Source organism: Rhipicephalus microplus, chromosome 3 (assembly GCF_043290135.1).
Source record: "Rhipicephalus microplus isolate Deutch F79 chromosome 3, USDA_Rmic, whole genome shotgun sequence".
NCBI lineage: Eukaryota > Metazoa > Arthropoda > Arachnida > Ixodida > Ixodidae > Rhipicephalus > Rhipicephalus microplus.
In genome coordinates, this window is record NC_134702.1 from 227,407,881 (window position 1) to 227,433,204 (window position 25,324).

A 25,324-nucleotide genomic window follows, 5' to 3' on the forward strand; every position below is an offset into this window, starting at 1 on the left:
ATTGAATGTCTTTCCTGGTTCTTCTAAGAAAAGCTTGTTTACCTAAATTTATAGACATCGGCCACTGCACGCACCATTCATGCGCTGAATTTAGATCACTTTCGAGGACAGGGTGGTCGGTGGGAGAGTTAATTGCTTTGCATACAATACAATCATCGACAAAAAGCCTTATGATAAACTTAATAGAAGCGAGTAGACAATTTATAAAAATTAGAAATAAAATGAGAGCCAAGACATTGCACAGAGGCACGCCTAACGTAACTTCAATTATTTCAGATTTTTGGTGAATAATTTTGACAAACTGTGTTCGGTTTGATGAGTAGGCGCTAATCCAGTCACTAGTTGGCACTTTACTTAACACTGCTTCGATTCTCAGGGTTAATTTTTGTAAGACACCCGATCAAAAGCTTTGGATAGGTCGAGCAGTATAAGATCTAGTTGTCCTTGATCGTCAATGGTTTGTGATAATTCGTGTAGTAATTTGAGTGATTTGGTAACGGTAGAAAGGCATTGGCGGAAACCATGCTAGAGTGGTGATAGGATGCGTTTTTCTTCGACATACGTAGTAATGTGTTTGAGGATGATATGTTCGAGCAACAACACACGCACGCACAGACGGACGGATGAATGGACGGATGGACATTCGGACGGACGGACGCATGAATGGAAGCACAGACGGACGGACGGAAGCAAGAACGAACGAATGGACGGAGGCACGGGCGGACTGACAGACGCTTGGCCTCACTCATCGCCTTTCACTCCGTGGTATGCTGTGATTTTTTATTGAACAGAATAACACTTAGAAGCAAAACAGAAGTGTTTCACCGTTTTGTTGCTATTCGGTTCTTGTGGTGTTCACGCTCCGAGAAGTTTGCTTCATTTGGTAGCTAGATTGTTTCTCAGTTTATTCTCAACGCAGAGAGGTTCGAGCGAAACTACACATGGTCGCGGACAAGACACGGATGTATGACAGACAGACATTCAGCTAAAATCGACCGTTCGCACCTAGGGGCACGTCATCGATGGCATAGGGCTTCCATCGGTTCGGGGTCCGCCTTCCCGGTTCCCTATTATCCTCACATTGTTCGAACTCAGGCTCACCCTTCGCAGCCATTTTCTTTTCGGCCAACTGTCGCCTTCTTCATTTTAATGGAGCATTGGCAAACTGAGATTTGTCTGTGCCGTTCATGGTGATAGCTTTCTGGTGACAGCGGACAATTCACGGCCGCCTAAAACAACCTCATTGTTGATGCTCAAAAACAGAGCGGCAAGAAGAAGAGAGCCGTGCCGCGCAACCACTGCCACCTCGACGGGACACAACCGCTGCTTACTCTTTCGGGAGGAGGGAAGAGGAGAGGAGATATCATTGTTGTAGTGTGGGGCACCGCATTAAATTTGACCATGAAGTTAACCAGCGTGGTTTTCTTCAACGTCCACTATATGTAAATACATCGGTGCCTTATACTTCGCCCCCATCGGCATTGGGCGTCCTGACTGGGAATTGTGTGGAGGACATCGAAATTAAATTTTATTCGATCAAAATTAAGTTGTTCCATATCACATATACCGGAGAAAATCCACGAGTTGAGAGACCTTCTCTACAGGGTAAACTTTAAAGAAAATTAAACTTAGCATAGCAGCAGCAAAAATAGAAGAAAACTCTATTTCGCATTTTAAAATAAGGGATCATGCAGATTTCAGAGGCTTAACAGAGGAACATCAAATGAATAGCGAAAACAAAAGGCTTGCGTACGAGAATATATAAAGAATGTAGAAGTCTAGTTTAAAAGCTATGTAAAAGAAGTGTCATGTACTGTTGTATTAGTTGATACAGAAAATTCTTAATTCTTCGGCTTATGAGCTTAGTGTCATTTCTTTTAAGACCAATGGCAGTGACTTCAACATGAACAATGCTGTGAGTGTTCTGTTTGCCGTGGTTAGTGCAGATATTTGGCCAGATGCAGTTTTTGTGAAAAGCTAATCTACTGTTCATGATGACATGTGAAGGCACGGTGATGAAAATAAGGAATCTATTACTGATACGCTAGAATTACCAGGTAGCTGTACAGTATTTAGCCGTATTCCGCTCTAAAAACGTTATAGGCTTGCGATATTGTACAGACATGGTATCCCATGAACTTAAAGTTAGAATTCACATTGGTTTGTTCTTAACTCTTTGAGAGGGTGCAAGGTTAGCGCTGTGAGTATTACCCTTTGAGTTGATATGCGTAGTTGATATGCGAACGAAATTACAGGGTTCCCCAACACAGTCAGTGCTGAACACAAGAAATTCTCAAACCCTTAAACATCGCAGTAGGGTCACTTCATATTTTTCATATGTAATGTTTCAAGTCAGCGGGCTCGAAATACTTCGATTCCGAAAACAATTATTTTTTTCTTTACATAAAACAAACCCAAGGGGTGTGAACCATCAAGGAGGCATTCTTAAGGTTTCTGCATAAAAATATTTATACTACACGAACCGAAATTTTTTGTATCATTCAACAAACCGTCCAGTACTTTGCTCGCGAGATCCAAACATTCAAATAGTTCAGTACCCATAAAACATTATACTCACAAGAAAGACAGAAAGAAAGGCAACAAAGTTCGTAGCGAACAACTATATCAACAGCCTATTATTCTTGCTCGACTAATGCGCACCACTGCTAATTAATTATTTATGCGATGCATAACTACAATAAAGTAATGTGCAATAGTCTCGGGAGAGTGCAACATTTCGCGATAGGTAGTGGGACGCAGGAACATGTAAGGGAATACATCTGCCTAAGACAAGTAGTAATTGGTGAGCCGAACCATAAGGATGAAATAACCAGAAGAACAAAGATGGGATGATGCACATTCGACAAGCGTTCTCAAAATATGAAATATAGTATAACCGCTATCTCGCAAGAGTAAGGCGAACTGTATTTCACCGGTATTTACCTACGGAGCAGAAACCCTGAAACTTACAAAGAGGGTTCAGCTTAAATTGACAACGACGCAGTGAGCGATGGAAAGAAAAATAAAGGTGTAAAATTAAGAGACAAGAAGAGAGCAGACTGGGTCAGAGAGCATATCGGGGTTAAAAATAGTATAGTTGAAATCCAAAAGAAATTGACGTGGGCCGGTCACGTAGCGCGTAGGCAAGATAACCGCTGGTCAATAAGGGTAGCCCAGAGAAGGCAAGCGGGTGAGGGGGCGACAGGAATTCAGGTGGGCAGATAAGATTAGGTAATGTGCGGGTGTTAAGTGGCAGCAGCAAGCACAGGACGGGCTTGTCGGTGGAATATGAGAGAGCCCATTTTGCGAGGGTCTCACTGCAGCTGTAGACTATAGGCCCTCGTCTGTACATTTTTCTGTAACATTTTATTCTGTAAGGATAATAAATGACTTTGACATGTAAATGACTTTGACATCTGTCACTGAGGGCATCTTAGAAGTGAGTGGTAGATGCACTATTTGGTGCGTCGGTTTCGGTTTAGCTTGCTAAATTAGCCAGATTTCTTCACCCCACGCTGATTGCAAGTGGCCGCCTTTCATAAGTTTCAGAGTGGCTATAGACTATCCAAAGGAATTACTTGAATTTGCACATTTGACTCGGCTGCCTATTTCTACTGGTTGAAAACTTATTTGTTTTAGTTTGTATAACTACTAGCGTAATTAATGCTTGTACGCATCTGAGGATTCCCATTGTCACAATGAAGGCAAAACCACGAGTAGCATGCCGATACCTTCTTTCTTGTTGCTGACCCCACTATGTAAGACCTTCGAACATTGAAGTATATTAAAAAAAGCGTTAGTACGTCAACAGTACAACCAATACGGTTAAGTTATTTTTACTGTACAAAAAATTCGGCAAATCCCGCGTTTCTGGGAGTCAACGTTATGCGACGCATGCGGAGGGAAGGTGACAGTGTTTAAAATTCCATTGAGCTACACGTCATGAAATGACGCTAAATATATGTACAAACGTTACACGCACAGACATATGTTGAAGAGTTGCAGATGTTTATATAACCAGTTGTTTGCACTTGCGCAATAGTGCCAACTGGAACATACGTATTAGCAACAACACAAGCTGATATGAAGCGCTGATGTTCGCGAGGATGCAGGCACTGGACACTGCTACATAAATAAGCTTTAGAGCATGACAACTAATCGCAGTTGACGTTAACTCGACTTGGCGGCTGCATCAAATGAGTACATATCTAATGTTTTTTTGGGGGGTGGGGAAGGCAGCATTGCAAACACTATTCACGTTTCACGAAGATTAACGTCCATTTGAAAAGTAGTTGCGAGACGGCGTAGCTCTGTGGTACAACGCTTCATTGCGATGCAGAACGCTTGGGTTCGCCCCACCGCGGTGGTCTAGTGGAACTCAGCTGCTGACCCGCAGGTCGTGGGATGAACTTCCAGCTGTGGCGGCTGCATTTCCGATGGAGGCGGAAATGTTGTAGGCCCGTGAGCTCAGATTTGGGTGCACGTTAAAGAACCCCAGGTGGTCGAAATTTCCGGAGCCCTCCACTACGGCGTCTGTCATAATCATATGGTCGTTTTGGGATGTTAAACCCCACAAATTAATCAAATCAACGCTTGGGTTCGATTTCTGCTGGGACCCTGATATTTATTCTTTCCATTCGTCGGGTTGGCGCATCTAATGTAGGGCACTTCTTAACGCGTGTGCGTTAAAATCGACCATGTGTGATCTCGTCGTTCTTCAGTAGATACTAAGTGTCAATCACCTGTGGCAGATACCCGTTGATATGTCCGGTTTAATGTCCCAAAACCACCATTTACACAGAACAAAAAAAAAACACTAGAAAAAATAAGAATAAACAGTACAGACTACTCTAAACAATTACAAATTACAACGGTACATCTAGTCGAAGAACCAAGAAATAAAACAGAATAAAACACCACAGGCTAACAGGGAAGAGTGCATATTAGACAAAGATCTGAGAATTGAAACATCGAGTGGCATACAAATCAAAACGTACATTCAATGAAAAGTTGCGCCATTATTCTACAACGCTGCAACTTACTGATCCAAAAACTTTTCAAGATTGCCAGTGAATGATTCGAGAGATTCTGAGGACACTATATCACGTGGCAGGTTATTCCATATTTCTATTACTGACGGAAAGTAGGAATACCTAAATGAATTGCAACGGGAGATGAAAGGCCTGATACTCTTGTCGTGGTTTGTCCTGGCGGAGCGCTGATATGGTGGTTTCAAGTACACGTGTTTGTTGATGTTAATGTTGCCATGATAAAGCAGATAAAGAAATTTTAATGCAGCTATGCGTCGCCGGATCGCCAGTGTTTGAATGCTTGCCCTATTGCGGAGCGCGGTTATGTTGACATCTCGAGAATACGGAGAATACACAAATCGGAGCGCTTTATTTTGTATTCCCTCCAGCTGGTTAAGAAGGTAAGTTTGATGCGGATTCCAGATTACACTGCCGTATTCGAGGATTGGTCGTACAAGGCATTTATAACTTGTTAGTCTAACTTTGGAAGGGGTTAGAGCGAGTTTCCTGCTAAGATATCATAGCTATCTGTACGCTTTTGTGCACGTCTGGTTAATGTGAACATCCCATTTTATTGTGTTTGTGTTGGTAACGCCCAAATATTTCACCGAAGTGGCCTCTGCTACGTGTAGTCCATTTAAATGATACGCAAATTTTAAGTTATATGATACGCAAATTTAATGATACACATTGATACGCAAATTTAATGATACGCAAATTTTAACCATATGAGTATAAAAGACACCGTAGTTGTGGGCTCGAGAAAAGCCCAGAAATTTCCCGCCCCAACATGTTTAACGTGCACGGAAATCAACACACGGGCCTACAGCGTTTCCGCCTCCATCGAAAACACATACTCGTATACCGGCGGCACATACCCGTCCATGGGTATGTGCCACTGTCTGGCGGGAAGTGTTTGATGATGTACGCGACGGGATTGTGACACTACTCCTGTCTTGACCAGCGCGTCATACTCGTCAAACCATGTTACCTGCCCATGCTTATTTTGGTTAAGGCTAAGTTAAGGGGGTGGCCACGACAGCACCCGAACGTAAGCGGCCAGATAAATACATTCCGCAGTGACGTACATGTGTGGCCTCTCCGCGAGCGGCAATGGTGTGCACGCTTGATCGTTCGCATTCTCGCCGCTGAGTGGCCCGGCTGGCAACAGCCAACGCTGTGGCAACTACGCCTCCTTTCACGTAAATGTCTGATACGCGTGCGCCCATGTTTATGCGCAACGGCATCGACTGCATAGCGGAAAAAAGAGAGAGGAGGGGTCAGTTGCGAGGAAATTGATTTTATTTTTTGTTTGAATCGCTCCCACCTGTTTCCGCACGTATCAACACATAGGCCTTTTTTTTCACCTGCTTTGCCTCGTTTCAAAATTGCCCGTTTTGTGGAGGGAAACATCAACATTGACAAAAGGATTTCACCGCAATAAGAGGCAAAGAAACATTTCTTTGGGTAATCTAGGCAGTGCACAAATTGGCAGTGTGATCCTTTCCATGCAATCATTTCGTTGCCGACTCAGCGCTGCGTGTCCGCTCATCCCTTTTGTCACCAAGACGAATCGATCTAAAGATATGAGTTTGACTTATGGTGTATAGTAGCGCGAATTCGACGGGGACACAGAGGAGAAGAAGAAACACGACACTCGCGACACGACACGTTTCTTCTTCTCCTCTGTGTGCCTGTCACATTTGTGCTACTACTCCCTATGTTAAAATGATATCTTGCCAAGTAGCCCCGCTCTCAACGATTGATCGATGTAAAGAACTGAACGCGTAAACAACTTTAATTTATCTCACAAGCACAGCGGACGTAGGAGGCTCCTCCCCGACATGCTTTGCTTGGAGGCCGCTTTGTAGCTGTTGTGGCAGTTGTAACGTGATCACAGAGGGTGATGGCGAGCTTTGGGCTTGGCGAAGATGGCGCGCCATGACGTCGCTACAAGCGCCTCGGCACGTCGATGGCGCCTACCACAGTTTACAAACATCGAATATGTAGTAGTAAGTTATTCTTAAAAGAGATAAAGAAGATAAAATTGAGCCCCGTAACTGTCTGCATCACAGCGCGACACCTCAACAGCGGCTCACGATGGTTGGGTTAATTGATTGATATGTGGGGTTTAACGTCCCAAAACCACTATATGATTATGAGAGACGCCGTAGTGGAGGGCTCCGGAAATTTAGACCACCTGGGGTTCTTTAACGTGCACCCAAATCTAAGCACACGGGCCTACAACATTTCCGCCTCCATCGGAAATGCAGCCGCCGCAGCCGGGATTCGAACCCGCGCCCTGCGGGTCAGCAGCCGAGTACCTTAGCCACTAGACCACCGCGGCGGGGCAATGATTGGGTTAAGGAAGGTTTAAAAGAGATAGGGACGATTAAAAGAAACAGGGATAGAGATAGGAACAGGGACAGAGAGACCCACATACAGAAGTAAGGAGAAGGTAGGAAAGATGGGCACGGTCGCAGGAGTCCGAGGGCGGGGCACCACTCAACGAGGGCTTCACGGCGCCAGGAGATGGCGGAGGGCGAGCCGGTCGGCCAGAGCTGCACTGTCGTCGTAGATCGCGGGGGCACAACCGGTCGGCACGAAATCTAGCGAGCGAGTGTATGGAATAGGTATAAACGTAGTTTTCATTGACGTCACAGTGTTCGCCATTTAAGGATACTAGCCGGGTGAGGTGCTGCGTGAACTTGCCCGAACGTGCGGAGATGGAGACGGTGGCATCAGATTAGTGCCGGTGCCCCCTCGCGTTCGTTTGTTTTCTCCATTGGCGCGGCTGGCGGACAGAAGGAAGCGGGCAGAGTACTTAGAGAACGCGGAAACCAAACGTCTGCGTACCCTTTCCTGCACTGACACTTTAGGAAGAACAGAGACACGCTGGCCGCCATATTGAGGTACCCTGTATAAATATTCTGTCTGCGACGTCACAGGGAAACTATCTATGGCATGACTCTACACCTACGCGACACTTAACTTCCAGGAGAAAGAGTACGTGTATTTTCTTACCGAGCATCGATAAGTCACGAAACGTTCACACCACTGTGACTTGCAACACCCTTCGTACTCGGCGCAGCCGGTGTTTACGGTACCGAAAGGCCAACGACACTGTCATCGCGTGTATTTGGCGACGACCCCTGTGGTATGATAAAGCGACAAGAATCATCGTTGCCCTCGAACGTCTCACGAAGAAACAGCGGCATCGAACAATTCTTGGAGATTCTAATCTGCCCGGGGTATTCGTGAGAGCGTTGGCGTGCCCAAAAGAGCCCTCTTCTTTGTTGTGGTACTTCCTGCAAAGTATCATGAATGATTCATTGCGCGCGTTGCGAGCGCATTAGGACCAGCAGCCCTGTCTGAGCATACGCGGTTGGGAGCTGTGGTTGACCGGCCTCGCGTAACCTCCGCCTTGGCTAATTGACAGTCTCAATCCACCCCCACCCTTTAAAGGACGTACGTCCAATTTTTCGCACAGTTTTTTCAGCCACTCTTAGCACTCGCAAGTTTCCTTCGTTTCCTCTGATGAATTGCTCACTCCGACAATGTGGGCAACATAAATCACGCCCGTTTCCAGAAAACCTGAGAGGCGAAACTGCGAGGCTAAGTAGATAAGGCGATTATAAGACGACGCGCTTCGCCGAGATGGTTTTCGCTTGGACGTGGAAAACGAAGAAATGCCTCTGCAATTCGCCCCCGCCCACTGACTCGAGTGTGAAGTGGTGTGTGCATAGCCGAGCAGCTTCCATATTCTTGGGCACGTAAGCTATTAGCCATTCAACGTGTAATGCGCCACGCATTAGGAACGTTGTAATATGTATGCTAAAGAAAGAAAAAAAGAAAGCGAGAAAGAAAGAAAGAAAGAAAGAAAGAAAGAAAGAAAGAAAGAAAGAAAGAAAGAAAGAAAGAAAGAAAGAAAGAAAGGAAGAAACCGAGCAATGCGATGAATTTGCGCTGCACTGAAGACGCAGCTGAAGAAGTCACTCATTGTGCAACACGCAAGGCATGCACACGCTTATGCGAGTCACGTTAAAGAACCCCAGGTGGTCCAAATTTCCGGAACCCTCCCCTAAGGCGTCTCTAATAATGATACGGTTGTTTTGTGACGTTAAACCCCGCATATTTATCAATCGCTTGTGCAGAACAGAAGCTCGACAACATGTCATGAAATGACGCGAGTGTTCGCCGGCGTCAATTCTTGACATGTCGCTCAATAAAAAAATTGCAACATGGTCACTTTTCCTCTGCATGCTTCACGCAACGTCGATTTCCAGATGCGCGGGAACTGCCGATTTTTTTTTTTTTTAGAACGGAGAGTTACTGCTACATACGTGACAGCACGATGTCGTTTTAGCGAAGCGTCTGAAACACTCGCTTCCTCGCTCATAGCGTCGTATTCTCAGCTTAGTGCAATAAACACTGCGTTCTTTGGAATTAAGTATCTACGCATTTTCTAAATAAAGAAACACTCTACCAAATGCATACGTATTGATGTTGCACCTCAAGTATGCATAATATTTGCTTTTTGATTGACAATGTTGACAAGTATAAATTCAGCTACCAGATAAAAATATGTGGGCGTTGAGCATCGGCTACAACATTCACCGGGTGGTTGAATCATTGGAAACACAAATCAACAGACAGAGAGATCAGAATTTCTGCGTTGTAGTATCCCAAGAGAACTTCCAACGTTCCGAGGCAACCGATGTGGTCTTAATCTCATTCATGACTATGCTGAACAACGACAGGCAAGACGGCATAGCGTGATAAGCGACAGATTTTCAGTTCGACGTCTCCAGAGCGGCACCAATGAATGCAAGAAACGTTTTGCAGTCGGCGCGACAATACATGACATCAACTTCGTTCACATGATGAGTTCGGAACCCGATGTAGCTAGGTGGCGCGAATAGAGATTCCTTATCTACCAAGGGGGATCTTAACAAGCGAGACCTTCACAAGGTGTACCCACTCTTAGAAATTCATTACTTTATATAAGAACGTTGACATCTGCCGTATCGTCAGTGAATACTGCGGCCAACTTTTAAAGTACACCTATTTGTAGGTCGGCAAAAAGGAGGATCTCATTGACTCACTCTACAAACATATCTCGTGCTTTGGACTTATTTGGACTTACATTCACCAAAATAATACTCACGCGGACTCACTCGGCTTAACGACTCTATTTTACTCATAGTGAGTCTGATAGAGTCGAATCATAATTGGCTTCGCTGAAATATGGAACCGATAGCGTCTGGCAAGCTTAGATTTTTTTAAATAATGAGAAAAGTGCCTGAACAAATAAGATCATGATCTGAGCGCTGGCCAAGTTGGTAATATATTCTTAGGAAAAACTCAACTAAAAATAAAAACGCACCAAAGACGAGAAAGAAACACGGCATGGGCGCGGGATAGCAACTCAAAATTCAGTTTGAGATACTCGTATAAACAGTGCAACATATGTCAGAAATTTTACCAATTTGGTGGATAAATAATCAATCTACTGTTTTGCAACATTCAAGACGACCTTAACCTTATCAGTCACATATGACCAGGCTTGTGAACAAAAAAAAAAGGGGGGGGGGGGGGCTTCAGCGATTTCTGGTGCGTTCCTATTTGTCGGCGTGGACAATACTTGAGGATCATTCAGCAGAGGGCAACGCACTCAAAGATTGGGCGATGGCTGCACTTCCAACGCACTCGAAAACAAGAAGTAGCTATCACAAGGCTGCGTTGCGGGGTACCAAAGCTAAATTTCTATAAACACAGGTCTGCCCAGGCACCTTCGCCACTGTGCGCATTCTGTGATGAACTGGAAACAATAGACCATTTCTTTTTGACTTGCAGGCGGTTTAACACATTACGAAAAACCCTATTAGAAATACCTTTGCGTGGTATTAGTATGGACTTATCTCTGCCTGTCATTTTTTTTTTTGGAGCTTCCACTTCTGGTTTCTCTAATGGGACAGTATGCGCGGCCGTCCGGGACTATATTGATGAAACTAATAGGTTGACTAATTAACCAGTTTCATTATCCTAACATGTCCACATAATTATATACGTATAAAATCAGATTATTGCTCTATTCTAAGAATAATTTCGTTTATGTAAATATTTGTATGCATTACATCAAGCACCACACTTGCCTAGGCTATCGGTAATATTTCTGTTATACCTCCATCATTCTAAATCTGAACAGTGAATTTTAAAGCCACTCGATTCTTTGCCGATCCCCCACAGTGGGTATGCGCCACTGACAATAGGAGAACAACAACAACAACAACAACAACAACAACAACAACAACAACAACAACAACAACAACAACAACAACAACAACAACGACAACGACAACAACAACAACAACAACAACAACAACAACAACGCAGCTCAGTTCATCAGTTACTCAAACATCGTGTCATTTCACCAACGTGACACTTTAAATTAGCCAGCCAGTGAATAATGATAAACTACATTTTTTGTATACTCTAATATCTTGCCTACAAAACGGCAGTAGGTTAGGTAAGTTCGTGTTGAATGGTTAAAAGCTAATGGCAGCGCGAGAAAAAAAAACGCTCGCGTTGCCATTTGCCTTTTCAGCGTCTGCGTTTTTTCGCGCAGCCGCTCACTTTTATATATGTTGCCAAGTGTCTTACGTCAAAGCATATTACACTCCCCTCCACCCCCACCCCCCTTTTTTTTTTTGCAACGCGTACTGTCAACTTTTCTTATTTTCTTACAACTGCTACACAAAGACGGCCCAACTTGCAACTTGTCCTTCCTATAGCCGAGAATATAACGTGCACAACGAAGCATACGACTTTTACAGGCATCCATATTTGCGTGCCTTTTGACACCACGTGAAGAAAGTTGAACACCGCTTCAGGGTTCATGTCTTCACGTCGTTCATAACTGCCGCAAAATACGCACCGCACCGTAAGAAATCTCTCTCTTACAATTCGACTGGCATCGGAACGATTTCAGTATCGAATTTCGCTCTAATTATTCCAACACGAAAATATGCGCGAGTTCGCAATGTTACTGTATCGTGACTCGAACTTCATTACTGGTTGACAACCTAAAGAACGCATTCTTCTCTTTAGTATTTTAAGAGGTCAACATTTCCTCACACTCCAAGTCACCCGATTCCTGTAAGTAAGCACTGAGCTTCGCTCAATTTTTTATATTGATTGATAAAAGGATAATTTGTAAAGGTTGCGTGAATGAGGGGGTAAAATTCCAAAACAGTACGCCAGTATTTCCATGTTCCACCATATTTTAAACACGAAAGCTCCGAGACCACGAACGTAAATTGTTACGTGTAAAAAATTAAGTCACTTGCATTTTCTGTTGTCTTTTTGTTTGTGTCAATTACTGCCCCTCTTCTAATGAAAAAATCGTGTATACTTAGTGAAAAGGGCGTCTAGTACGACAGACTTTATTTTTAAGAGACTGATCACTCGTGAAATAGGAACCAAAGTGTAAACTGAAGCTACTTTGTTTTGAAGATTTGTGTACACATGCCAGCTGCTTCTCTATATGTAGTCACCGTTTTTAATGAGCACGGCACCGACTTTCCTAACTCATCGTCGTAGAAGGTAGCCTTTTGTGCTTTCAACTACGTCTGCACGCTGGTCTGCACCTTTCTGTCCGAGCCATATTGCCATCCTCTCGCACTTCATGCGAGCAAAGAGATGGTGGTCAGAGGGAGTTTCATGCGGTCCGTATGATGGGTGCCACCGAAAGCACTGCAAGAGATTATTTTCTGCAGCTGACTAGAGCAGCTACGCATTCTAACAAAGCAGAACAATTCCTCGCGACAGCGTTCCTCTTCGCCTGTTCTGAATTTCCCTATGTAGACGCCTAAGAGTGATGCTGTACGAGGCTACAGTAATGTTCGCGCTTGGTTCCGTGAGTTCCATGAAGGGAAGACAATTTCTGTTCCAGAACACAATAGGCGAACACTGCTTGCTGGAGAAAGTTCGCTCGAACTTCTTTACTCTCGAGAACTCAGGATTGTTCCATTGTTTGAATTGTACTTTCATTACTCCAGTCTCGAAACGGACGCCTTCATCATATTCGCACTGGAGACAGGTTAAGGCATCAGCAGTTTTCTGTACGGGCATAGCCAGGATTTTTTTTTCTGGGAGGTGGGAGGGGCGGAGATTCAATTATACTTTATGTATGTTCGTGCGTGCTTTGGTATGTGTGTATGCAGTTTACACTGGCAAAGCTGAAACATTTCGGCAAGAGTGTTTGAATTTTCTCACCCCTTGGCTACGCCACTGGTTCGCTGCGTTTTTGGATGGCCAGTCAGCATCTAAAGGACACCTACTTCACTACTTCACTCATAGCTTGTAGTAGCGTTAACTTCTGATGAAACTGGCGGCGGAGTTTCAGTGAGTGAATTGCTCCGCACAGAAACTGTGAATCGGCGAATTTCTCGAAATTCCTCGTGCGCTCACTGAGCAACTCTAGCGGTTTACTTTCTTTTCTTGTCCGCCTGCATATGGAATGTTCATGTGCTCTGCTTCCAAGTCTCTGCACCACTGCCTTACTGTGTTGACACAATCTTGATGAAAGCCAGTAGATAACAAAGACAAGGGTGGTACACGCAACATTATTTGTACTGCTCTGAGCGTATTCTAGTATAGTTGTGATATAGATATGAATGAAGTGAAGTAGATAAGAAGAAAACTTGGTTCTGGGACAAACCCAAGCTGCGACCTTCAGATTGTCATTCACAAATTTTTGCCATGCGCACTACTCATTCGTCAATTAATTTCAGCTGCGCCGTACCCATCAGCATGCAGCAATAAAACTACAGCCCACGCTTCACACTTGGCGGCAGACTCTATTGTTGGAGGCCTGTTTACATGCCCGCTGCGTGCTTGATGCATCGATGGATGCATGGTTCGATTAATAGATGGGTCTGTAAACGTGTTTGGCAGGTCGGCGGCTTACGTGACCTAGCCATAAACTATAATCAAGTACTAACCCTAGTAGTTAACAACTAAATTTTCCTCGTACGTTACCCGCTACAGTGGTCCATTAATCATGATACTCGACTTCTGACCCGTAGCTCACGGGATCGAATCTGGGCCGTGCCGGTCGCATTTTCGATGGAAGCTATAATGGCTTAGGCCTGTGGTAAAGTACCCCAGGTGGTAAATTTCTTCCACTACGGCAGTCTATCATAATTATATCATGGTTTTGGGACGTTAAGCGTCAACAATTATTTAATTATTCACTCGTACCTTCATTTTATCCCACATTATCAGCAAACCTCCTCTTGGTCGCCACTGCCTGCTGAATTACTATAGTTTGCCTTCACTGTCCTTAAAACCTTATTATTTGAAAATTTCAGCCCCAACACATTGGGCCGTATAAAGTGAAGCACTTAGGAGCAAAGTATCAGGCGTCCCGCCGTTTCGTTCTCCTCTAAGCGCGTACCACATAGTGTGTCCATCTCTTCATACTATCTCCCGTCTTGGCTTCAAACATAGATTAACCGCAGAAGTTATCGTAGATCTCTTTCCACTGCTGATTTGGCAAGCATCCCTATTTTCCACAGGCCCCTTTTCACTTCCTAAACCTCTTTCTGAAACGATGATTTGTTCGTGCTTTGTCCCCTTCTGTTGTCTTAGCATTCAATTGACTATTTTCTGGTTTCAGCACTCATACAGGAGACGTACGACCTTATGCGGGCGGCGGGCATTTTAATGAGAATGCGCAAAGTACGTACGTGCGCATTGCATCGTCCGATTTTCACCATGGTGTTTATTCCTTAGCCAATAAGACCTCAAAAAAGTTTTTTTTTAAAAAAAGCCTCTAATTCATGGCGCCTGCTGTTATATAAATATGCTGTCAAAACCATCGTCACTTCCATTCGCAACGTCCCAAACAGTCAGAGGAAGGAAATTTAAAATATTGTATTCTGGAACAACAGGGCATTCCAAATCCCAGTTTTAAAGATGGTGACTTCGGAGGTATCACTAAACTTTGGTTTTGTACTCAGTCGACATCGTTTGAAAACTCGTAGGCTTCATTTGATGAATTTCTATCAGTTTCGCTGTCCAAATAGATGTTTGCTTCAAGAAATTTTCAGGCTCTTTTTAGACACTACGATCTCTCGCGCACGTTACCTTTGAAACAAAATTCAAAGACAATTCGAAATTAAAAGACAATAACAATATCAGAACATTCTCACTACTATGAACATGCAAGCCAGCAAAGCTGTCCCAATGGTTGGTATAATATAAAGTGAATATTGCTGAAGTAAAGCTATATATTATATAAGTTCGACTATATTCAGCGAACAAAGATTTATGCACTCAAATATTACGGGGTCCCTTTTGCGCACGACCAATATAATTTCATCACTGGCAACATGGCATGCTGGTTTCAATGAATACAGTAGTACGTAAAAAAAAAACCTTGTTTCTAAAGTACAAAAATGGCGTGACGTTCACTTTTTATGCAAGCGGCTTTGTCTTTCTAGCCCAATTATTCACGTGAATCTGTTATGTCCACGAAATCAACCTTTGTCTTTACTTTTATATCTCTTTTTTGTTCAAGCACGAACTCTACATTAGTTGAGTTAACCGGTTCATCCCGCATTTTAAATGCGAAGCATTTCTTAGCGAACTTCGGCGCCTTTGAGCGTATCTATCTATCCATCTATCTATCTATCTATCTATCTATCTATCTATCTATCTATCTATCTATCTATCTATCTATCTATCTATCTATCTATCTATCTATCTATCTATCTATCTAGCCGCTTACGTTTGGATGCTCCCGTGGTCACCCCCTTAACTTGGCGTGAACCAAACTGAGCACAGGAGGGTAAGATGGTTTGAAGAATATGACGCGCTGCTCAAGACCTCAATAATGCCACAATCCCGTCACGTACGTCGTCAAACACGTCCCGCCAGAGAGTGGCACATACCCGCGGGCGAGTATGTGCCGCTGGTATGCGGGTGTGCTACACAGGTGATTGACACTTAGTATCTACCCAGGAACGATGAGAACACACATGGGCAATATTAACGTGCGAGCATTAATAACCAAAATCAGTAGCGTAAACCTGATGAATCCAAAGAATAAATGTCAGGGTCCTAGCTGGAATCGAACCCAAGCATTGTGCGTGACAATCAAGCATTTTACCAAAGAGATATGCCAGGTCTCGGAACTACTTTTCACATAGACGTTAATTTTCGTGAAACGTCAATAGTGGTTGCAGAGCTACCTACCCAATTTTTTAAACATTACACATGTGCTCCTTTCATACATCCGTCAAGTCGGGTTAACGTTATTTGGCGTTAGTTGCCATGCGCTGAAGTTGATTTATGTGGCAGTGTTCAGGGCCAGCATCCTTACGAGCATCAGCGCTTCATATCAGCTTCTGGTGTTGCTAATACGTATCTTCTAGTTGGCGCCATTGCGCAAGTGCAAACAACCGGTTATATAAACATCTGCAACTCTTTAACATATGTCTGTGCATGTAACATTTCTACATATATTTGGCGTCATTTCATGACGTGTCACACAATGAAAAAATTGCAACACGATCACTTTCCCTCCGCATGCTTCGCATAACGGCGATTAGGGATCTGCCGAATCTTTTTTTATGCGTGTTTTTGTGCGTGGACGCTATCCACCAGTGCCTATCCATATGCAGCTTTGCAGTAAAAGAAATAAAGCCACTAGCACTCAATGCGGTGGAAAGGAAGCTCACTGGTCTATTATGACGCCTAAACGCGTGTCAGATGGATGGATGCTACAAGTATCCCCATTATAAAGGCGCGTTGGCACGTGCCCCACCAGGCTGGACCAAAAATGAAAATAAAAGTTTTTGTCACTTTTTTTATATATAGGCATAACCTGTTTACTTCTGTTACTTCCGTTAAATCTATCTGATTATGAAAAAAACGTTAATTCCCTGGCTAGTTCTCTGTCCCATACGGCAGAATGTCATTATTTTTTCCACTGTTCATTTTCGTCTCCTCTCTTGTTATCTGCCACCAATACTCTAACTGTCGCTTATTTACATCGTGGGTGTTTCCAGTTTTCTATTGTTGTCCCCTAAACCCAAGGCTTCATGTAGGCTCGTGCCCAAGCTTACACCTGGGCCCATTTCTCCACATTCAATGTGATCATGCTCCATCGTTTCATTATCTCGCCCACAGCATGTGCCTCGTTCTTCTTCTTTACTGTCGTTCGCCCTGCGCAGGCGCCGCCACCGAGCAAAAGGTCGACGATGCTGCTCAACAAGTTAATGCAGCCTCTCCTGAAGGCCTTCAAGTCTGACGCCGAGGTGAGCTACACGCCGCCGATGGAGCTACGGCGCCGAGGCGAAGGGAAGATGTTCTGGCGCTGCTACTTCAACGCCGTCTCCTGCTTCCGCCGCCGGAAATGAAGAGTCCCTGGTCGGTTTGCCTGTCTGTTACCATTTCCTGCCGCGACAAACAAGTACCATTCTAGAGGTATATCTTTTATTTGCTTTTTTTCTGTTCCTTGTCTCCTCATAGTTCAGTTAACAGAATGTGATTTCGTGTTTTTTTCTGCTCACCTTTCAAATGTCACTGCGCGAGAAATATTGTCTCCCCCTTGTAGGAAACGTCGTTCTTTGTATTGACGACGTGCAGCGCGTAAGGTCGGGGCTTTATTGCGAAAGTCTGGCGAGAGAACGAAATATTCAGCACGTAAGTGCGTCTCGCGAAAGCGACCGATGGAAAGGAGTTCTTCGCGGTTGTCAGAGATTGAGGCGACCCGCGGCAGGCAATGTTTACGAGAGTGCTCGAAAGGCCTCCCGCTCGCTCTCTCAACTACGAGAGCTATACGCCGTATTTATTCCCTCGAGAGGAACTATACGCCTTCTGTATGCGAGGTGATGGTGAGCGACAAAGGTTCGGGGAACGGTGTGGATAGCAGAGGGCCTCGGACCGTCACGTAGCCGACTACGTCATCATCTTATAAGTTTCATGCCCAAACAGGTGCTATACTGGAGAGGAAGCGGAAGAGAATGTCAAGGAGAGCGTACAAAGCAACGCGGAAGCATACGAACGCAGTTCGCACGAAAGGAAGCGATCGTGTCGAAGTTCAACACTTCGCATATGACGCACTATATAGAGAGGGTTATACAGATGTAGGCCCATTTTTCCCCTTCCTCCCCATATTTTCTGCCGAACGAGAAACAAGGCTTATATTATCTACTTCCGGCATCGCAGATTTAGCTCGAAGGCTGCAGTTTCAGTCCGAAAAGGGTACTTAGCAGCCCGTAATCAACGAAGCATAAAAAATTTTATGCGCTCACGCGTGAGTAAGCGCACCGTCAGTGTACCCCGTGCACAGGTGTCCATGTCCTCGCAAATCGTTCAAATTGAAATGCGGCAGACATGGCCAAGAATGAGCACATCATGGAAATCCGGAACGTACTTCAGCTTATTCCAGTGCAACAGTAAATGTGTAGCCGTAGCCACATTCTCGTTTCGCTTTCGCTACGTTCAGTTTAACATTGCTTGAATCGGAGAAAAATACTGTGCCCAGGCTTTTTTTTTCCAAAGAGAAACCATTCTGGCTGTTCATGTGGAAGTGGATGGGCTAAAGTGCTTCGTAAGCATCCCTAGAGGTTATACACTTCTTTTGATTGCTACGTCAACGTGGATTGATGACAACGATATTCATGCAGTTCATTTATTATCGGTACTGCGCAATGCAGACATATATACAACAGTGTTTGTTGACATGCGACTGATGGAAATCGCTAAGTAAAGAATGGAACGAAGCAAGCGCTGCACTTATCGTCTACAATGCCTACTCTCGAGACTGTTGTTTAAACAGTCACATTTGTGTAGAAGCAGAACCAACGTGTCAAAGATTGTCTCGTTTCTACGCTGTTTTCCGACGAAGAAAAATAGACTTGGAAGAAGGCATTTCAGGAAGAGGGCATTTCATGCTCTTGCTGCTCTTGCGGTGGTTTCGTTCACATGACATGTTGCAAAACTGGTATGGTATGACATGACTGCATGATGAACACAAGTGACACACCCTAACATGAAAATCATGACATGCGTGTCATGTAACAACATGACTACATACCACACTCATGATGCGATCGTGGCCGTTTCGCCAGCTTCACATATGCCCAATTTGGTATTATGTCCCGTGAATGGATGACGAAGTATGTGACTGGTGCAAACATGATAATCATGAGATGCGTGTCATGTAAAAATATGACTACATTCCACACTCAAAGCGCCAATACACTTCAACGTAACGCAACGCGCGTTAGTTTTTTTTTTTCTTTGACGCATGCGTGTTCGAGCGCACCCGGCGTTTCTCCGTCATGAAGAAAGGCAGACGCGGTGCTGCCTGGGTAACGTCGTCGGCGCGAAACGCTGCATGTCGCATTTCAGGTGCGTTCAGGGCGCGTTCACACTGAGCATTCCGGCCACCGAGTGTGTGCCGAATCTGATTCGGCGGCGGCCAGATCCGCTGAAAGGGTGCACTCTCCACGCCGATCGCTCTCGGACCGATTTTCGCTGCGTTTGCCACCGAATCGGTCACCGCGGACCAATAGGAGCATTAGTCAAGGAATTTTGAAAAATGGCGGCCACGCCCTACTCACTTGTCATGTTGGAGTGCACGTAACTGAATGTTGTAACCAACGGGAGTTTACCCACTCTGTGCCTATATTTTACGCCCGGAGCTTGTCGTTGGCGTGACCAAGCTTGTCGCGGTATTGCAAAGCAAGATGTGCAGCAACGGTGCATTGCTTTGCAGTACACCAAGGTGTACTTCTTTGTGTACTGCAAAGCAAGTACACCAAGAAATTGGTGCTATAGGAACATATGCTAAGTGGTGCTAACGTGATTACAACTAGCCATAGACTCCGGGATGGGAACATGTGTGTCCTTAAATATCACAAATGAAATTAGGATGCTTCTAATTCCCTAAATACATTGCGCTTTACCGTCAAAGTCGCGTTTGTATCTGCGAATAATCTAAATTATTTAGAATAATTGAGCTTTTTCATACGAAATACTTTACATGAATCTTACTGTCATAAGCCCAAACTTCACATATTCGGAAAATACACAAAACTGTACTGCCACACTCAATGGTTTAGAAAATTTTTGGATATGTACGTTTACTCCGATCATATATACATGTTTCTTCGCGACAGTCGCCAGGAATTGTGTAGTCGCATACCCGAATTGGCGTCAAATTCTGGGGTGATCTACCGCCGCGTCACAATGCACGGATGTTCACTTCACACGGGCGCAGCGCTGATAGCAACGATTCTAACACTAACGCCAGGAAGTCGAAATGAACATTTTCAATGGCGCAGTCAGCGATGCGGTACAAATAATAATTAAACAGCCTCCGACAAGGCGACGACTGGTCCCTTTCGTCATTTCCGCATACAGCTAGTCAGCTGCAGAGAAAATTAATTTATGAGATGGCTTTCTAAACTGGTAGGTAAGAGTGCGATAGCACCGTTGCTACGATTCTGTACGAAGATAGAACCTGACAGCAATGAAGATTTCCGCACATGACCTCAATAATTTTGGTGAAATGAAGCTCCAAAATTAGTGCAAGAGAAACATGGAACTGAACAACGTGTTCAGTGAGCAAGTACACGAGAAAAACCGACACAACAGCGGCGGTGGTATTCTAAGGTGAGCGCATACGATATATTTCTTGTGACTCGATATATATTTCGATACCGAAATACACGATATATTTCTCGAGACACAGGCCTCCCATTCGGAGGCACTACTCCAACTTCTCGGGGCTAATAGAATGCTAGCGTCGCTGCGCCCAGCGTGTTTGCCCGTCAGCGTTACGTCGAAGTCAACGTTACTATATCCTAGTAACGCTACGTCGGAGTATATTGGGCCCTAAATGATGCGCTCGCCGCCGTTTCGCTAGCTTCACATATACCACATTTGATATTACGGGGCGTGAATGGATGACAAAAGTATGTGACTGGTACAAAAATGATAATCATGAGATGCGTGTCATGTAACAACATGACTACATGCCACGCTCATGATGCGCTCACAGCCATTTCGCTAGCTTCACATGCACCAAATTTAGCATTACGAGACGTGAATGGATGACGAAGGTATGCGACTGTTGCAAACATGATAATCCTCAAGTGCGTGTCAAGTAACAACATGACTACATGCCACGCTCATGGTGCTCTCGTGGCCGTTTTGCAAGCTTCACACGTGCACATGTGGTATCATGTGACATGAATTGATGAGGAAGGTAAATGGCACGTCCAAACGTAAAAGTCATGACATGGAAGTCATGTACGGCATAATTCACCTCCGCCTCGTAATGTTGGGTGGATTTTAAAGCGATGCATCAACCTTCCTCAGTCGTGCTTCGCATATCATCGATTCCCACTGTACGTGGGATCTGCCAATTTTTTGTCTATTGCAGGTTCAGCGTTGCGACGGGTATCCTGCAAGCAAGTGAAGACTGAGCTTCCCTTCCGACTTTCACAAGCTGAGAGGCAACACCACGATTGAGTCCAACGTTTGCAGTTATATTGAATGCGAGACAAGCAGCTGGCCACCGCATGTGTGGAGAAAGTTGATTATTGCATCGTACTTTTCTATGTGGACCATGAAGCGATAAGAAAAAAAATCCTCTCAACGTACTGTAAAGCTTCGTGTCCGACGTGCAGCCTTTATGTGCCGGCAATTTGTCGATGTTTTATTCTATTCTGTTATTCTATAATTTCATTGTAGAAACTCTTATAGAATGGCAGGGGCCAAGAAAAGAGCTGCTCTACGCAGCTTGAAGAGCTCTTGGCCTCTGTTCTCTATGGTGGCAGCAGGTGGCAAATACGTGCTTGCATTGATGTTCAGGATGACATTTTATGCCCACGTTCTCTACACGGCACAAGGGTTTAGTGCTGATTGCATCATGACCACGTTAAAAAAGAGGCCACCACCAACATTTTATTAGGGTAGAATAACGTATGTATAACCATGCGGTCATTTACGGCATTTGTTCTTTCCGTAATAAATTCTTTATTTGTTTTTTGAAGTAGCACAACCATCTCTTTCTTGTCGTTTTTTTCTGGCAGCTACACTACAACTGTGGCCCAATACAAGCAGCTACCTTCCTTCCGTGATATTTTCGTATTGCAGACCGCGTCTGAAACCACTCAATGATGTACGTTCAGAAAAGAGTACGACATTGTGAGAATTCTAAACAAGCTTCGAGTGCACTTAGCAGCAAGTGAATTACACGCCTCCATAAAGTCAATAAATGCATATCGTGGTTATTTAGTGACATTCTCAAAGAATTGCCGCAGTATACTTACAAGTTTCCGCACTGTTCGCAACTACCCTATTCATGTTCCTGAAGACTTGCTTCACCTCATAGCTAAAGTTTCTTTCATCACTTGCTATCTAAGAGCTGCCCATTTCATACTCTGGTGATACAGTAGCTGAAAAATTTGAGCTTGCAATTCTATGATTCTGTTGTTCTGCGGCGCTTGATCGCAGATTGGAATGCTTCCAAGGGGATTTATTGTTGTAGAGGTCTCAGATCCTTCACTTTTTAAGGGCGACAGCTGCCTTAGTGTAGAAGCAGCAACATAGTGGCCTGTTATCTCAAGTCAAGCTTGACCCCCCCCCCCCCCCCTCAGATTCGCCATGCCACCCGCGCTGTGTCGGCTTCATGCAATTTGGCCCTTCGTCTCAAGATGTTGCCTACATTTGATTTAGATCAATTGATGGTTCCGTAAGAGCATAGAATGCTTAGAGCATCGCTGCCTAGAGAGCTAGGAAGACGGCCTTTGGGAGGCAGGTATACAATTGGCGTCAAAGAAAACACGAACAGCGAAGCGCGTGCCACAAGCATTATGTGTAGTGTGCACCCTCCCGCAATCACCCTAGACAGGTTCACTCCGCAGATCTTGACGTACGCATTTCTGTCGCATGCCCATTGCACCCCATTTAGATTAATCGTGTCGTAAAGTGAGCGCTATTCGTGTTTTAAAAATAGAACTGAAGCGATAAACTAAGCAATTTTGCTGAAAACTAGCAGCTTCAGTTTACCACTATGGCACAGACGTGGCCTCCCATATCCGTCATGATAGCTCGTATTCGACGCAATGTATGAGCGTGACCTGTGCTTTGCTGTCATGCAAATTTTGGGGCAATAGGTACAAGATATTTGGCGATGGTTTCTGGCTACGTGCTGCCTCTTGAATTTACTCTGCACAGCTTCTGTTCTGCATTCGTTCTTGTAAAAGATTTGTTCCTTATGTGTGTACTGCAGAATTTGCTTGCAGCTTAGGTGAAAAGCGAGCATCGTATCACTGTTACGGCGTACGTGTTGTGACGTACCTGGAAGCCCTATATAGGGATACAGTTGCATTGCTGTTACTTCGCCGTCTTTAATGTTTAAACGTACTGCGGAGCTTTGCAGCGAAGATGTAAATCCCCTTTGATAATAAAACGACAGTAGAAAATAAAACTCGCGTTCTGTGTGATTTAAATCTCACTTCCATCGACAGCGAGGATATAGTGACCGCCAGCTGTCCAAGCAAGGTAGGTGTTTCTTTGGAATTCCAGTACCTTAAGAGGCACTTCACATTCACAGCTTGCACGTGCCGTCATGTACGCAGAATTTTCTTGAACCAGACTCACTCGGACTCAGATTCACAGCTTGATTCGAGTCCAAGTGAGTCAACTAATGAGTGAGTTCGCCGTCCTAGGCTTTGTAAGCATACAGAACCATCGTACAAAACTCCTTCATGGACCATAGTCACCCTCCTGCCTGTGTTCAAGAGCAAGAGACGCAGACCTAGACCAGCACTCGTGTATTTAACTCTAGAGCATGTGGAAAACAGCTACAGAGCTCACCGCCATATATACACTGACGGCTCTTTTACATCTACATCATCCGCCATTGGCGTCTGAATTCCATAAGCCAATGTTGTCATCTCTGCTACTCTTAGTCAATGCACTTCATCAACAGCTACTGAACAGGGTGCAGTACGGACTGCATTTTGCTCCATTTTGGACCATACAGCTCAGTCCTGTGTCATGTTTACTGACTCAAGAGCAGCGCTGCAGTCGCTGAAGTCTCCATGCATGCAGGACCAACACGTCATGGACATAAAACGCTTAATTATGCAAGAAATCCTGCGACTTCCATCATCGCATTGTTCAGCAGTGGACTTCTGCCCACTGAGGAATGTAGGTCAACGTCCGGGCTTATGACGCTGCCAAAGCTGGACATGACGCTTCGGCATAAATCGTCGAGATACTAGTTTGCTTGAAAGAAGACGCTGCAACACTAGTGTCGGCGCACGCTTGGCGCCTCCAGCGATGCCTCAAAGGGGACCTCAGTCACAAGATACGTCGTCTCACTTCAGTATGCCGCAAGATATCAACAAGCAAGATGAAGCATATTTACACCACATCCGACTAAACGCCACGTATACCAATTACTTTAAGAATAAAATCAACCTTCGAAGCTCACCACTTTGTGTTCAATGAAGCGTCGTAGAAGACATCAATCACGTCCTTTGTGAGTGTGCGATATACGCATCAGAGAGAAACTCGCTGAAGATGGCCTTAAATCTACAGCGGGACTCAAACTTGGAGTTCAAAAATATCCTTGGCCAATGGCAGAACAGCTCCAGTACAAGCCACAAAAGCGCTACTGAAATTCTTGCGGGCCACAGGCCTGAACGAAACGTTGTATTTCGCGTAGTTTGTACCTGTGTCTGTATGTGTTATGTCTTTATCACTGTATATATCATAGTCATCAATCGGTACATCAAGTAGCATGTCATGTGAAGCCAGGTAAACTTCTCCAGCTCTCCTTCACAATATTGCTTGTTTATTGCACACACATTGCGCACACAGTGTGTTCTTACTACCGTTATTTGCTTCGATGTCATTTTCATTCATACTTTTGCAGAGTATATCTAATTTAGTTGAGAGTTTTTTCTTCAGCTTTTCTTCTTTCAGATTGCTATTGATGTATGTATGTATTCGTGTATTGTTCTCATGCTTAGCCCAAATATAATGTATAAGTTAGACCCAAATAGACCCTTAGACCCAAATAGTATTTCATAAATTATTTAAATAAATGACTATTATTTTTTATTGTGGTCGCAATTAATCTGTGCGCCCTTGTTCAGCTGTGATCCTGTAACTCTGCCTGGCGAGTTGCAGAGCTAAAAGGTATCGCAACGCCCTCATGCGGGGACCGTGTGCTTGGTCGACAACATCGCTCTTAG

At 44.4% G+C, this 25,324-nt stretch overlaps 1 protein-coding gene across 2 annotated transcripts in view; it reads left to right on the forward strand.

Annotated features, from left to right (window-relative positions):
* The window catches only part of LOC142804147 (uncharacterized), a 227,248-nt gene extending 203,701 nt beyond the window's left edge, over window positions 1-23,547 (forward strand). The window contains exons 2-3 of one of the 2 annotated variants that reach the window (XR_012894476.1): window positions 17,273-17,525; window positions 21,496-23,547. Coding sequence is in view for 1 of the 2 variants with exons in the window: in XM_075890751.1 (XP_075746866.1) it covers window positions 17,273-17,458 (186 nt within the window). In the remaining variant the exon portion in view is untranslated. The remainder of the gene's footprint in view (window positions 1-17,272; window positions 17,526-21,495) is intronic. The other variant, XM_075890751.1, reaches the window with a different exon arrangement.
* Window positions 23,548-25,324: the final 1,777 nt, after the last annotated feature.